The 16,088-nt window shown below is 44.5% G+C and overlaps 2 protein-coding genes across 5 annotated transcripts in view; one reads left to right on the forward strand and one right to left on the reverse strand.

The window, feature by feature from the left end:
* The window catches only part of kidins220a (kinase D-interacting substrate 220a), a 46,270-nt gene extending 36,453 nt beyond the window's left edge, over positions 1-9,817 (forward strand). Inside the window, exons 26-33 of one of the 4 annotated variants that reach the window (XM_030718573.1) lie at positions 551-762; positions 1,790-1,903; positions 4,295-4,327; positions 5,490-5,606; positions 5,806-5,904; positions 6,871-7,089; positions 7,805-8,026; positions 8,365-9,817. In XM_030718573.1, the coding sequence (XP_030574433.1) occupies positions 551-762; positions 1,790-1,903; positions 4,295-4,327; positions 5,490-5,606; positions 5,806-5,904; positions 6,871-7,089; positions 7,805-8,026; positions 8,365-9,267 (1,919 nt within the window). In that variant the 3' untranslated portion in view covers positions 9,268-9,817. The remainder of the gene's footprint in view (positions 1-550; positions 763-1,789; positions 1,904-4,294; positions 4,328-5,489; positions 5,607-5,805; positions 5,905-6,870; positions 7,090-7,804; positions 8,027-8,364) is intronic. The other 3 variants (XM_030718571.1, XM_030718572.1, XM_030718570.1) reach the window with 3 other exon arrangements.
* Positions 9,818-11,187: 1,370 nt separating this feature from the next.
* On the reverse strand, positions 11,188-13,470 carry id2a (inhibitor of DNA binding 2a). The gene is made up of 3 exons (XM_030718631.1): positions 13,030-13,470; positions 12,677-12,737; positions 11,188-11,857 (listed from the first exon to the last, which is right to left on the reverse strand). The coding sequence occupies exons 1-2, from the start codon at positions 13,381-13,383 to the stop codon at positions 12,681-12,683; spliced, it is 411 nt and encodes a 136-aa protein (XP_030574491.1). The 5' UTR covers positions 13,384-13,470; the 3' UTR covers positions 11,188-11,857; positions 12,677-12,680.
* Positions 13,471-16,088: the final 2,618 nt, after the last annotated feature.

The following is a 16,088-nucleotide window of genomic DNA, read 5'->3' on the forward strand; positions in this document are numbered from 1 at the left end:
TCATATGGTCTGCTTTGTTTGTTTACACGGGTGAATTTGTTTGTCGGGGACAGCAAAGAGCTGCATGTGCCAGAAACGTCACGTGGCTGGCATATAATTTGGAAAACCGAGAATATCAACACGCCTGCTGTTTGTGAGCAAACAGAGTAATAGGAAGCAGTGTGAGAATGGAATTCACAGTTGAAGGTCTCTGTAATCGTAACATCTGCGCTAATTTTCTTTCCAGTCTGTAGTTGTTTGACTCTCTTCTTATTGGGATAAGGAGAACATGTTCAGGAGCAATGTTCCTGTTGTATTCCCTGCAGTATTTTGAGAGTCAAAGAATTTTGCTCTCGTGTACGTCAGCTGTTTGATATGTATTTTTCTCTCTGAATTCGCAACTGTCTTAACTCTCCAGAGATTATGAAATAAAGCTAAATTATTGATGTGTGGGTGGATCTAAAGGGTCTTTATAGTCATTGCCAAGACATGATAATCAGCGTCACAGATAAACACTTCCCTCTCTCTCTCACTCCATTGTACATTTTCCCCTGGCTCTACCCTCTCTTAGATGTGCGTGCGGCCAGGGAGCAGATGCACATGGGAGGAGTGACCTATCCCACGCTGCCCCTCCAAGAGGCAGGGGCCCGTCCCCAGTCAGTTTACGCCCAAGCCTCTGCCGCCTGCTCCCCAGCAGGCTCCTTCACCGGATCTCTGCCTCCTCAGCCCCACAGTGCCTATTTCAGTGGAATGACTGGCCCTCAGCACCCTTTCTACAACCGGGTGAGACACGGGACTCACGTCCTCTACCTACTGCTCAGAGTATATGAGGTGTTTAAATGGCCAAGTGATGCCAACAACCCCAAAATGGTACACAATAGGTGCTTTCAGACCAAACAGGTCTAAGGACTACCCACTGGGGCAGTCCCACGCAAACAACATACCATTGGACAGTTAGGAAAAATGTAGGCGGGAAGGAGATACAGCGAGGACACAGTTGAAAGCAATATGATGCGCTTTTAGGTAATATTACAAATAACTCTTTTCTTCAGACAGAGGCTTCTTTCAACAGCATGCAGCTCCCAGTGCTGCTGATGGTAACCTTCAAATCTGGTGTGTGGCCACTGATAGCCTCCAGTAAATCACACTGCCTGAAATCCACTTTGGCTGTTTTGATCTTTTACTTTGTTGTGATCTGATTTTTAGCGCCATCATTTTCACTGTGTGCAGAAGTCCTGCGTAGTTGTTTGGAAATACTGGCAAAGTTTTTTTTAGGTTTTGATTTGGTGACTAAATTCACTTTGTAATTCCTCTGCTGCATGTGCAGTTAATAAAACCTGGACCTCACCGTCAGTCCATTTTTTTCTATGTTTTGTTGCATTTTTAGAGCAATCTGTCATTTACGCAGCTAATGTCAAAGTCCTTCAATCTCCACTAATGTCAAGTGTTTTTTTTTTTAAAGAACTATGAATTGCTCCTCTGGTCAGAAAGCACCTATTGTGGTCTCTCTTTAACAGTGATATTAGAAACAACTCCAAACAACTAGAAAGCAAGCTATTGGATTCAGCCACCCAGTCCTTTGTGCATTATCAAAATGTACCATTATATTGACCTACATTGCAGATTTTGACAGTGCCACATGACCATGAACGAAAATAAAGTCAGCATTAATATTTATCCCCCAGCATCCTTTTCTCTTATGTATATTCATGCTTGTGCTCCTTTTATATGATTTCATGATTTTTATTTAATTTTATCTCCCTGCCTGTTTCTCCACATTCCTTTTTTTATTTTTTTTCTCCACCCATAGCCTTATTTTCCCCATCATGTGTATCACCTGCCACGGCATTTCTCACACCATGTCCCCTCATCCTCGCGCCCCTCCATTAAACCACCCGGTCAACCCCAGGACACCAGTGCACTTGTAAGTAAAGAGGTCAGGCTGAATCTGTTTCACATGTGCTTTCGTCTCACAGCAGAACACACACCGTGAAGAAGTATTAATATTGTGCATTGGCATTGTTTAAACACTTATTACTCTTCTGGTTCACTTTGTTAATAAGCTTCTGTCATCTGAGCAGGGCTTCCTGGCAGCTAGAAAAGTCTTTTATGAGTTTATATATACAGAATATACAGTTAATAGATCAAAGCAATTAAACTTAGAATGTTTCAGGCTCAGGACAGTGTGGCTTCTTACCACTCAGTCGGTCCTCCCTGTAGATTGCATTTTATAACCCCAACCTTCACTAACACTTCTCCCTATACAATCCTTGTCTCCATTCTGCACTCCATATCAGGATGTTATTACGGAGGATGCCAGAGAAGCCCTCCCTACGAGCCCCATTGACCCCACCATGGTAACCTGACTAACATTAGCAGAAGTATTAGCACATATAATGCACAAATACAAACACAATGTTAATGCAAAAAAAAAAAAAATGCTACTTTATTATCTGCCTGATGACCTGATGCTTAAAGCTCAGGTGTTTTCTTGTGTTGCATGAATAAAATGCACGTCTATTTGTGTGGCAGGCTACTTATTTTGTTGCAGTGGTTTACAAATGCCAGAACTAAAATAAGCGGTCACACCTGCTGCGTGCTGCAGAACGCTTAAATAATCATAGTAAGCTGCATCCGGTGTGATTATTACCCCCCACTAAGGAGTGTGCAAGCTATAACACATGTAATTATAACACATTGAATGAAATTAATTCTGGTTTTTGGCATGCTATAATCTCTACTTTTCTTAGAAAATGGATATCTCACACTGGGAAGTCTTGGTGACAAGTGCGTAGGATCAAAAAAAAATGAAAGCCAAAAAACACACTGCCCATTGCTCGGTTTGTGCCCATCATAAGTGATGGGCAGTGTGCGTTATTAAAACCAAAAATCAACAGCGAATTGGATTTCTTTTTTCTTTTTCTTGTAAATGGATGTAGAGGTCCTGTTAGCTGACATTAAGGATGCTTGGAGCTGCGCTTAAAAGAAGTGAGCCTCTGCATCCAGATATTCACACGTTTCAAAAGAAATCATCCAGTATTAGAACAATTTGATGATAACGCTACTCGGGAGATTTCTGCTCCACAAAGCCACTTATCAGGCTGCTGCCAGCAAGCATTTAGAAGAGCTGTATGAAAGATTTAAATATAGATTATTGAGTAATGTTCCTTCCCTCTATCTCTTATCTGTCTGTATTTTGTGTTGAATTTAAAAGGAAAAAAAAAATCTTTTATACCTTCATCAGTCTCTTATATTTTAATACCAGTTTTTGTTCTTCATATCTCCCTCATGCTCTTTCCTCCTCAGTATAAATTTTCACATTTTCCTTCCCTTTTTGGTTCATACTTAATCTCCTTGTGTCATGCTCATGTGTCCCTGCATTTCTACAAATCTGCAAATGTGTATGTGTACATTTGTGTGTAATTCCTGTGTGTGGATGTATAAGCAGCCCTAGCCCAGTGTAATTGCCTAGCTGATGTAAGTGCGAGTATGGATTCCTCTGGCTGCCGGGATTATCATCAGAGCAACTGTTGGGGCTGGCAGCACACACACACTCTCTCACACACATATATACTGACAATGAGCCCAGCGCTAGTAGAGCTTATCTCCTTACCAAGACGCTTCCTCCCTCACAGAGCTCTGTTTCCTCTTCCCCATCCTTCTGCCCGGCCCTGAGCTCAGCCCAGCTGTAATTACAGTCTTATCACACACACACTGGGAGGGTTCACACAAACACACACACACAGACACACCCGCAGACATTCATGCTTTCACTCACGTTCTTAGAAGACACGCTCGGTGTCTGAATCAAGGAACCTTATTCAAGGCCTTCCCTGAACTCGAAACTTCTGCTTTTTCTTTGCAGAGTGAGAGACGTCTCATTCTCTTGATGGATCTTTCTTTCTGTCGCCGTGTCCTCCGCAGTCTGTTCTGTCTGCAAAGATTATGGCTGTAAAAGCCAGCTGACTCCAGCAAAAACAAAATCTCTTTTCTCTAATAATTCTGCTTCCAGTAGCTTCCTCTTTTCCAGGCCGACAACGCTGGCTGGCTGGCTGGCTGGCTGTGTCGCCGCTGTACGAGAGCTGTCTCCTCTCCTACTGTTTGACAGATAAATGTCTGCACTGTTGTCCTGATGATGAGTTCGACATGTGTCCTACAGTCTCTCTGCTTGTCCGTCTCTCTTGTCTGTCTAAATTTCTGCCTCCCCGCCTTCTTTTTTTCACAGGTACAGTCCTGGTTTCACAGTGTTATAAATGTCTGTGTGTATTTTTGTCTGACTGCTTGTCCGTCTGCTTCTTTTTGTCTCCTAATCAAGCATTTAAAGTCGCTGCCTTACAAATTCAAGCAGGTACACCTTTGGTTTCATGGCTACTTGCATCGCCATCATCCACCTCGCTCTACCTCATCTCTAACACCTGCACATTAGTGTATGCTGCATGCTGTAGAAACACAAACTCATTACTTTGCAAAACACAACTTAATAACTTATTAGTTATTAGATTCACTAACAGTTTTATTCTAGAGTGCGGACATGAACAGTAGTTAAACCCCCTTAGTGCCGGTCTTCATCCCAGCCATTACTCGAAGTTGGCACCTATTATTGTGTACTGTGTTGTAAGAGCTGCTTAGTTTTTTTTGTCTAACAACCACTCACAGTCCGGCTAAGCTCTGCTCTCCTCTCCCTCGAAACCAGAAACAAAGCCGGGGGGCTTAGTCTGAAGCCTTGTCTTAATAGTGCTAATAGCTGAGTGGAGTGGGAGGAAAGGATGGGGAGGGACAGTGAAGGGGGGGGGGGGGGGGGGGGGGGTGTAGGAGGTCAGTGCAGGAGGCTGAGTGGGAAGGAATGTGAGAGGAAGGAAGGAAGGGAGGGAGAAAGAGAACGAAGGAAGAAAGGAGAACTTTGCTTGTCTCAAAGACAAGCAGAGCCAGAGGGAGAGGGGTGAGTGAGAACGGGGAGGGGGAGAGTGGGATGGAGGGTGGATGAGGTTTGTTTGGTCTCTGTGCCAGCGGGTGGCATTTTGGCTGTCTGTGAGGCCTTCACAGACAGCCAGTTGCATCAACAGGCAACTGGTATTAGTCACATCAAGCTACGTAGCTGCTCATCAGTGGAGGCCGCTTCGGTGTTGGTCGGCTCACAGACTTACAGTCTCCATCCTTTAAGTGTTGAGCACACACTTTCTGCGCTTATATATACACAGAGGAAAAGAATAAGGGCAGGTAACGGCGTATTTGGAAATGTTGGCAGTTTTGTTTACTTTTACACTTACACTGTGTGACTGATAGAAAGAATTACTGTGTGGGATTGTGGTTTTGCACCTCTGTGCGCCATGCAGTTAACAGGCTTGCACGTCTGTTTCTCAGGAGTTGTTGCTCAGTTTGCCCTAATCATTGTGTTAGGAATGATGAGTTGCTCTAACAGAGTGTATGTGTGAGTTTGCTCTGGTAAACATAATTCCTTGAAAGCCCTCTTAATATATTCCAATTATACGTTTATGTGTGTTATTCTGTAGGGCTGTCCTGCAGTCTTGCTCAGCTCTTTGAGCACAGATGCAGTGTGCGAGCGTCTCAGACAGCTTGAAGGAATCGACCCCAACATGCTGCCTCAGTACACCTCCACCATCAAGAAGGTACAAATTTAAAGCTAAAAAAGTTCATTTGATTACTTAATTTTTTTCTTTTCATCATCTTGTGTTCATCTGATGAATGCAGTGTTTTCCTGCGTGCGGTTTTCTCTGCTCTGTCGCTCCATTTGAATTTATTGTGGTGTTTAGGCAGTTGTTTTGAATCTGTGAGCAAACCAGTCACTTCTTTCCTTATTCATTGCAGGCCAACATAAACGGTCGGGTTCTCACTCATTGCAACTTAGATGAGCTGAAGAAAGAGATGGAGATGAACTTTGGTGACTGGCAGCTCTTCAGGGGAATGGTGAGACTAAATTCCTTCTTTTAAGTGCCTTTACTGCACTAATATAGTGTAACTCTACAACTCACTAAATAATGTGTGCATGTTCTCCCCATACCTGTGCGTGTTTTCTCCTGGAAATCCGGTTTCTCGCACTCTCAAAAACACTCTAGGTTAATCCTGCCTATCTGGGCCCATGACACTCTTTCAAAAATAGGGTCTTAATCTCAAGATATTCCCTTCTTGGATAAATAAAGGTTAAAAAAATGGTTAAATTGTAGTTAAAGGAAATGGTCAGAGGTAGACTGACAGTGAAAGGATTAGTCCCCCCCACACAAAATATCAACCGCCCCCCTCTATGACTCTGAAGTCAACTCAATCCTGCTGGTTCCCTCTTGATATTTGTTTCCGTTTTGGTTTATTCCAAAATGAAAACAGACAATATCTCATAATGAGACATCTTGTGTTGTGCTGAGATATTGGAAAGGAGATTTTATAATCCGTATTACGAGAAGGGCGCTAGTCAGTCAGCCAGAGGTCCAGTCGGCTGAGCCGGGGCTCAAATCACTAACACATGTAGCTGACTCCACTTCATCAAATGTCAGTCTGTGTTCTTAATGCCAAAGCAGAGCCCCAGATCGGTTGTGTTTTACCGGAGATCCTATGCAGGGCTTGCGTAGAAGCAGCTGGAGAGTGCAGTGGCCTTGCAGCTCCATGTAAAAACCAGTGTTGTGTTGCCAGGATGCAGCCAGCACAGCCATCTGGTTCAAGATGGCTGACTGATATCTGGATGAAGGGAGGGTATTGTCAGGGAGGAGGGGACAGCTGAGTAGCTCTACTTAAGGAACAGCTCACAAATCTGTTCTCACAAGCACATGTTTTTGTTGTTGTTGCTGCCCTATAGACTTGTTACATTTAAAATGTAACCCGCACCGAAAGCCAAAGTTTAATGACTTGTTGATCACATATATTGTCCTATACTTTTTTAAGGTCATAGAGCAACGGCATGCTGAAAGCCAGGCGGCACTTCAGGATGAGTCCCGAGCTGCTAGCGAGCAGGGCAGCAGTGTGCACCTTGGGGAGCCCAGCAGACGCTCTGGGGGAGCCCAGCACGAAACGGCCGCCTTTAGCCTCAACCTCAGCTTTGAGGAACTCAGCGGTGTGGGCTTAGAGGAACCTGTGAGACGCAGCAACAACTCAAACTGGCCGGTTAGTCTTCCTGCCATGAGGTTGTTACAGAAATATCGCAGCTGCAGACATGATCAGCCTGACATTTACTCTGTGTGTTTGTTTGTTGTTTTAACACATAGACATGTGAAACGGCTAAGCATCGAAGTTGCTACTTTTAAGTGTAACTGTGAGTGTGGCACACTTGGAAATGGTCACACCCCAAACTGCTGAATGGCCGCATGGCTGCCGTACCAAGCCAGTGTGTTGATGACCTCAGTGGTTTCACATAATGTGGTTGTAAACAAAAAAAGGAGCACAGCAGAGGAAGCTGTCGGCACACTCGAAATTTTGCAGAATTAAAAATACTTGCACAGTGCCACTGTGACTGAAAGGTGTCGGGGGGGCCCCTCTTTTGGTATTTTCACCTTTTTTTTATTTCCAATTTAGGAAACGTCTGAGACACAAGCAAAGACTCAGACGCAGACAGCCGGCTCTGCTGCTGTTTCATATGATCTTAGTTTGTTTTAAATTAAAAATCCGCTCCACAAACTCTCTTTTTCAGTTCTCAGATTCATATTATTTCATTGTCTATGAGTCTGATGATTACACAGTTTTACACAGAGTAAATGCTGTTGTGCTTTTTTTTGTACACTCTTTAAGTCAACAGCCCGCAACCATAAGGCGCTTTGCACTCAGCACATGACAAACTCGGGTAAATGTCACACCCCAACCCAACTTTTTCTCATCTTTTCAGGTGGCAAATCACCGCACTTCAAGCATGTCTAGCCTGAATTCCCAGGAATCCTCTAATGACATCTGCAAGCTGACAGACAAGCAGCAGGCTGAGTATCGTGATGCCTACAGGGAGTACATCGCTCAGATGGCCCAGCTGGAGATGTCCGGCAGTGGGGGAGAGAGGCCTGTTCAGCCCCACCCTGGACAATTCCTTCAGGCTGCCAGCTCAGAGGACAAAGGGGTGGGTGGACAATCACAAGTACACTCTCGTGTTTTTGTCACCGCATCACTGATGGCAGAAATATTTCATTCAAATAAGTTCCTACTGTCATGATTGGGGGAAAGTATGGTGTAGTTAACTTGTGATTTTCAAATGTTAGATTTTGCTGTACTGTGGAGTGGCAGGACTCAAAGACCACTGCTTCTTGCATTTCATCATTATTGGCTTATATTCTTTGTTTCTCTTGGCACTAAGGGAAGAAAAAGGAATCCTTTTGTCAGTGGTCTCTCAGAGGCCAGCAGCAGAGGACACTGTATATTTTTACATTCTCCTCATTGAACCTTCTTCCCTCTTCTCAGGCCAAGGAAGGATCAGATCAAGACAGCCGGAAGTCCTTCACCAAGAGAAACTCCAAGAATTCTGATGCCACAGACTTTGCCTCAGGGACCGATGCTCTAGACCCCATCAGTGAAGAGGATGAGAAGCTGGATCACAGCTCATCCTCTAGGACTCCAGGCTCCAAGAAGAAGGGAGCTGGGTCATACTACCACAAGCTGGCCAACGATGAAGACTCGGGGCCAGAAGACGCTGACAACACCACACCTCTCCTCCATAAAGAGGCAAGATCTGGTGCTCTGTCTTCCCACAGCTCCAAGCCAACTGGGCTGCTGGCCAAGCCTGGCTTCCTCACCGAAATCCTCATCGATAAGAAGGACTCGTCCGATTCAGGGATGCGCTCCAGTGAAAGCTCCTCAGACCCCTCCCTGGAAGAGACTGAAGGAGACTCTGGCAGATATAGAGAAGCAATGAAGCCCAGTCTGATTGAACTGGAGCTGGAGGGGTTGGTGAAGAAGAGAGGCCCACTACCCAGCAGCCTGAGCGGCCTACAGGATTCCGTGGTGGCCCGCATGTCCATCTGCTCTGAAGCTCCATCTGAAGCCAGCCTTATGGCCAGCAGCCCAGATGATGGGTGGCCATCCAGCGGGGTCAGCAACCTCAACCGCAGCGCCAGTAACACCACCCTTAATAACAACACAAGCAGCCCTACCAACAGCAACAGCAACACCAACACTAACACCAACAACAGCCGTCAGCAGCAGGCTTCCATCACAGGCACAGAGTCCACCTCCTCCAACATCGTCTCTCCAGATGTCATCATCATCCCTGGCAGCAGCACTGCCAACACCACGGCAGCCACCATCCACCACAACCAGAACCTGCGCACCATCAGCCTCGGAGACGAGAGGGAGAGTGTCCTCTAAGAAACCATATGTGTTTGTTACACTTAGAAGGGTCATGTTGAGTGTGTTTTTTGATAGCATATTGACAGTGATGATGTTGTATCGTGTTCTAAAGAATTAGTGTAGATGAGTGTTGTGCTGTTAAGGACATAGTCAAGGAAGTGGTGTTGTAAGGTTAAAAAAAAATCACCTTGATATTTTGAAAAGGATAAATCTGATAGTTTGTGGCTACATTTGGAATTTAATGATACCAAAAGATGTTCGTTAGGTCAAATCTAGATTGTTTGTCTCATGTGTTTTTAGTACGATTCCTCTCCCACGTGAAAGCTATGCTGTTATTTGGAGTCACTGTGTTTAGTGAAGGAATGTTGCAGTAAAAAAAATGGGTTACTTAGAGAAAGGTGAAGCATTCAGTCTCCAAAGCATGTTGTGAGGTGCTAAAACATTTCAAATAGAACAAAGTGTGAAAAGTAGGTGAAGTACTTTTTTGAACTAGACTCTAGAGCCGATGTTTGTCATTTCCAAAGTTCCGTATTGGGTTTTGTGAATCAATAAACATCTTGAAATCTGATGGGGTGCCTTGTTTTCTTTCTTGCAGTTAAATCAGCTCTTTGTGCAGTGGATTATTGGAAATCACCAGCAAATGAACCAGAATACATACATTAAAAGGCTTCTTTTTAATTTTCATATTTTATCTATACTGTGGTAAGGGGAAATAATGAGTGGCCGAGTGAGGGGGGGGGTTCTTCAATGGCAGGATTTGTATTGACCGATAGATGGCGCACTCTTCATACAAACGTGTTGCTGCCTGGTTGTATGGACGCTGCCTGGAGGACTCAGAGCTTCAGTAACTCCTAAAGTGTCCTTTAAATATTTTTCTGGTGCTTCTACATTTAACTGTAAAGGACTCTTAGCTTGACTTCATACGTCTGTTTTTTTTATAGATTTTTCCTGGTTTGTATAAGAGGGAATTTTCTAAACACTTGGAGATTTTTAAGTGGCCCTTGGGGTAAAAATCGTCTAATGAGAGGCCCACAGATTATTTGGCGGTTCAGTTGTATGGAAGTATTTGAGAAACGGTGCCGCACGGTGAATGCAGACATGGACAGTTGGGTTCTTACTGCGGGGTACCTCAGGTCACCCATCAGCCCCTTCCCCTTTTACCTCAGTGGGTTTTTGATACCTGCTCTACAGAATAGTGGACTGCCAAAAAACGACGGGTGGCGTTTTGAGGTTGTAACATGGGCTTTTGATGTTAAGCTCCCCCGGGCTTATCACCAGCTGTATCCGCGGATTCGTGTTGAGTGCATCCCACCGTCGTTTGACTTGGTTTATATTCTAATTTCACTGGAATTGCGCTAATAAATCCAAACTGTTTACCAGCAAAGTTTGGTCTGAGTACAGATGCCTTTGGCAAGTTTTGATACAACTCGTGCTTACTTCTGTTTTTGAAAGGGGGGGGCGCAGTTACACTTGTAAGTTCTACTTACGGAATCTAACCCGTCACAGACCTAGTTTCACCCATTTCCCAAAACGGTGCCATTTAAAACAGTGGATACTCGTCTGGTGGCGCGCACAACCTAAACCAATTAATCTCATTTGCCTTACGCGGCGTGTGAGAAAGTAAAAGTGCAGTCAGTGCGTCCTCAATAAGCTTTTACGCAACCGCCTCTCCAGGTCGTGTTCGCCTCGGAGAAGTGTTGACACTGTGTTTTGAACACTATTATAGGTCACATACTGCAGGTCTGATAAGGACACTTTGCGGGATGCGTTTTTGAACCATCTCAGGTTTTCTGTACAGCCAGCCTAGAGCCATAAATGGAGAACCTCAGATCTATAGCCGAGTAGATCATTTTACGCACTGGTTTAATGTCTTCTGAATCATAACCACCACATTTGACCCCCTCCCAGAGTGGTTCTTCCCCAAAAGAAACATTCAAATGGCGTTTTTGATTTATTTTGTATAAAAAAGGTACAATTTACATTACTTTTATAAAAAGTTTCAGCATAATTAAGTACAACATTACACTTTTGCAGAAGTTTCAAATTCCTGCAACTATACAAGATAAACCCCCGATGAGAGTTTACAAGGTTTCATTCTTTTCAATTTAACTTTTTTTTTTTTTTTTTTTTTTTTTTTAAACAACGTCCAGTCCTTCATGTGCCAACAAATATGACAAGACTAAACTTTTTACAGTAACTAACCAAGCTGTCTGTTCTATTTACGTTCCCACCTCCGCAAAAAAAGCGAAGACTTCAACAAGGAGAAGAGGGTACGGGGGGGTGTGAGGGAGGATGGGGAGGGTAATCCTTGTGACAATCTCGTTTTTCCTCCCGCTGTCGGGAATATAACGCGCCTTCCATTTCCAGAAAGGACCCACAAATAAAAGTCTTAAGTTAAATAATAATGAAGTGTCCAAACAGAAAACACATCACATAAAGATTGTCCCATAATAAGCAAAAGTCTCTTGATTTCAGCGTCAGAAAAGAAAAAAAAAAAAAAAAAAATCCAGGCCTGGAGGACAGAGGTTGGAGAGGGGGTGGTGGTGGTGGTGGGGGGGAAGTCCTGCTCCCCAGGTCCTGTGTGTGTTTTTGCGTCTTGACCAAACACCTGCAAAAGATTGAGAAAGAGAGGCGTGTTTAGAAAATGCAAACAGGGCAGAGATCCGGACAGACTGGCGCCAGGGAGGAAGCCGCAGTTTTTAACATTTAACCAAACACTCCCAATACTAAGCAAACCCTGCGCTCCAGATGTACACACACAGAGAGGGAAAGGAGAGGGCGCGCACACACACACACACTTCTCGCACAACTTCAGCCTACAATCTGGGGAAGAATCAGCGTAATTGCCGCTCAGCTGGCGCCTACCCACTTCTTGTACCAATTATGTGCAGACATCGTAGTAGCAGTAATCCAAACAGCCATTATTTTCCTGTTGCAGATGCTCTTCATTATAGACACAAGAGGGTATAATACAACCCTGACGATTGCTACTTATATACAGTAAACCAAGCAGCCTGGAGTGAATACCTTCCACTGAAACTCCAATGCTAAATATCTGCCAGCTCTGAATTTGCACACAGCAGATGAGACATGAAAAGATCAGATTAATCTGTGACACAGTAAAGTCCCGAAGAAGCCAGTGACGTGATCTTTTATCTCATATTAGCCTAATAATCAATATAAATGTAACCAAAATTGGCTTGAAGTCACCCTTATCATAACAGACGCCCCAGTGTGTCGGCGCATTCTTACACAAAAACATAGTGGGACCATTACAGCAACGTGAGACGACATTCGCAGGGGAACAAATGGATGGGTAAATGGTAATTCAAGCCCATTCTGCTCCAGCAGACTGGGAGACAGTCTGTAGCGGAGCCTAAAAGCCCTGGACAGAATGCAGCAGCAGACATGAGGACAGCCTACTTACCGCTTTAACGATGCAGAGTCCGGCTGTCATCTGTCATCAGCTCTGATGGCAACTCCGGGGACTGAAAACAAACAAACAAACCGACCAAATGTTAATTCTTTACGCAGCATCCGAATGATGTGTCTGGCGTTGCAACAGTGTTATGTAGGTCAAATCTCTTCCTCATCTGATTCTGAACAAAAGGAGAAAAAAACATGCCATTTTCCCTTTCCAACAAGCCATTTTGTGCGAGTTACGCATAGGCTACAAAGGCGCGTTGCTTATGCGCACACATAAAAATCCACTAAATATCTCTCAACACTCTGGACTATCGCTTTTCAATTAGAATACGCGCTCAGCTACAGTGTAATTACCTGTAATGACAAGATGCTGATATCTGTGTTGAGGGTGGTCAAAGGGGTCCTGGATGGAGTCTGCCCCGGCCGCGCAGGGTGATGCAGGCTGGTTAGTGCGACACTGGAGTCCAGCGCAATCTGCAGGTCCAGGATGTAGTCGATGACATGCTGCAGGATTTCCATCTTGCTGACGTTCTTGTTCTGGGGGATGCTGGGCACCAGCTCCTTCAGCTTGGAGTAGCAGTCGTTCATGTTGTACAGCAGGCTGAGCGGGTCATCCACCGGGGTCTTGCTCCGAGAGATTCCCAAGGAGTGCTCTGATAAATTCACGCTGTTTTTCCGGAAGGATCGCACGGGGCTTATTGCTTTCATTTTGTAAGTGTTGAGCGAAAGGGTTTGCTTGTGTCGGGTATCTTGCTTCTATTAAGTCCTGGGTTTTGCCAGACGATCAGCGCTCAGACTGGATTACCTAGCTGTCAGTGTGGTTTATATAGGGAGTAGGCTGGGCATGCGGCACAGGCGGGTCAAACAGGCTGATTGGAAGCTGCTAACATGTCACTCAACTTCTCTGAGTCCCTCTATTGGCGCTTCTCACTCAAACCCCACCCCTTTTCCACCAGGTTACCAGTGGCAACGCATGTTGGAGGCGGAACCCAGAGGGCGCTTCAGCAGCTCCGGTGGGCAATTTGGAAAATTAAGCCCTTACCTGTTTCTGATCAAGAAAATTAATGATTCGCATAGATGTCAGTTGACAACGGCAAGGCCCGAGCACACGCCAGAACCTCTGCCTGCACGTTTTGAATTTAATTCTATAGTTTTGCAGTGGGCAGCAAGGAGCAGCGCGTTTAGAAATATGTATTTGAAATTCAGCATGAAACAATAAATAACATCTTTGCAAGAGTTTATCGGCTAATCTTATTCCCAGAACACCATTACATTCCTAATCAGCCCGCACTCATTTTTCTACTTGCATCAGTGCCTTCAGCTGTGGTTTTGAAGGTGTGGAGCAGTGCAGATAGGGACCATGTCAGGCGCGCCTGATGATTCTTAATTCACACCAGCCCGGACCGGTGTGAAGGCAGGTTCCTGCATGAGGCTGAACAATAAACTAAGGGTGGAAAACTGATACATCTACCACCAGAAAATTGCTCAAACCAGTCAGAAGGGTTTTTCTTTTCTTTGTGTGTTTTACGCGTGACAAAATGTGCCTCTGTGCACGAAATATTATAGATCTAGCCTTCTCTGGCAGCAATATACAATTTAATACATTAACACACTTAATGTCTGATTACTATTTATTCACTGCTGCCAAGAGTCTCTAAAATGTGCCACAATAAAGTGTTTGTGAGTTATCAAAAGTGTTAGACATTACGCGCAATCAGAGGGTAAATTATTAATCGATTTAATTTTGAGACCTTTTTTTTCCACAGTTCTAGCAAACTTTCATCACCCAAGGCCTTGTGTTTACACTACTTTCACGTTGGAGTTGTGCATTTAGTAACGATCCCGTGCACTTTGGCACTGTGCTTTAAACGTCAGAGTGCAAATGTAGCTTTTATATCTACAAACGTGAAGAGGCGATTAACTACAATTGACACTTTAATGTTTTCTGAATGACTCATTTGTTGGCAGGAATTACACGCTTCATTCTTCGGCTGGAGGTGATGAGGGGTTGTTTGATACTGCACTAAGTAAGTAATTGCCCCCAGGGACAGCTGAATGTGATGTGCGCGATTTTGGCATTGTGGAACAAATTTGCTCCAGGTGATGCGTTTCAGTGTACCTTTAAAAAAAAATAAGATGAAGCGGCCAGTTTTTGACGTTTGTATTTCCAGTTTATTGAAACATAGACCTTTTAATTTTACAAGACAATTTAATTTAAATGAGGAATGAAAGAAATCATAAAAGTCACAATAATCCACTTTCTATAGCTTAATGGACCACAGGAGCAACATTTCAGGGGTGGATCCACATGAAGGCTGTTCACCCATGGCAAAGAAAGCCGCTCTAGCCTATAATGATCGGGAATATGTAAGGATTTTGAGTCCTGAAATGCTTTTCGAAAAATATATCAGAAATGTTCTGCAGGATTTCACAAAAACCAGCAAAACACCATCTGTGCCATTGTTTTGCGCGCGGTTCAGTTCACGGACAGCTTCTCCTTCAGCTGTCTGACGATCCAGTTTTTTTTTTATTCATTTCTAATATAATCTGGAACTCCCGCAGTCTGCGTCCACATCTGGTGCAATAGGATTTTTCCATTTTCTCCCCTTCATCCTTTCGCTCCCACAGCTGTGTACATTTCGCTCTGCGCCTCTGACTGATGCCTGACAGACAGGTGATGAATTGGCGCAAGAGCACGTCGGTACAAAGCCGAGCGAATCACCGGCAGCGGCAGCAGCGGCGGCCGCAGCCTCACCCTGCCTTTCCTCTTCCCTGTTTCTCCTTTCTCCTCTCTCTCTCTTTCTCCCTCTCTGTCTTTGGAGCAGACTCTCTGGCGCCGGCGCCGTGACGTCACCCCATTCACAGCAGCCCTCGAGCCAGCCCTCGCGGCGCCGCTGAGGCGGTTTCCATAGATACGGGGTTTCGGGGATGTCAGTCAGAGGTGTTTCTCAGCTGATCGAGTCGGGGCCCGAATCAGGGAAGCGTTAACACCAGGGACGGGTTTGGGTCTCTGGAGCAGTTTGCTTTGGTGGAGGTGCTTTGAGGATTATCTCATTACAAAGTCTTAAAAAAACCCCCAAAACAAATAAAACCTTACCACCAGGGAATGTATCCAAAGCCTGGCAACTCAGCAGCCATGTTGAAACACATCTTGGCACTTTGAAGCATTATTTAAAATAGCCCAAATTTAAATTCAATAGTCATCAGGTCACGAATGCACGAGTCACCAGTCAAATCTGATTAAAAAACGCTTAAAAAGTTTGCTTGCCCCAAAATAGTCTCACCCATAGATTTCAATTCAAGATTCTTCGAGTGCCATGTGGCTGTCTTATAATGCCTCTGGTGTGACTAAGCAGCCTACATTTATTCACTAATGGAGGAAAAGCTTATAGGTCCATTTTATTTGATGCAAC

The sequence above is a fragment of the Archocentrus centrarchus genome, chromosome 22, assembly GCF_007364275.1.
Source record: "Archocentrus centrarchus isolate MPI-CPG fArcCen1 chromosome 22, fArcCen1, whole genome shotgun sequence".
NCBI classification, from domain to species: Eukaryota; Metazoa; Chordata; class Actinopteri; order Cichliformes; family Cichlidae; genus Archocentrus; species Archocentrus centrarchus.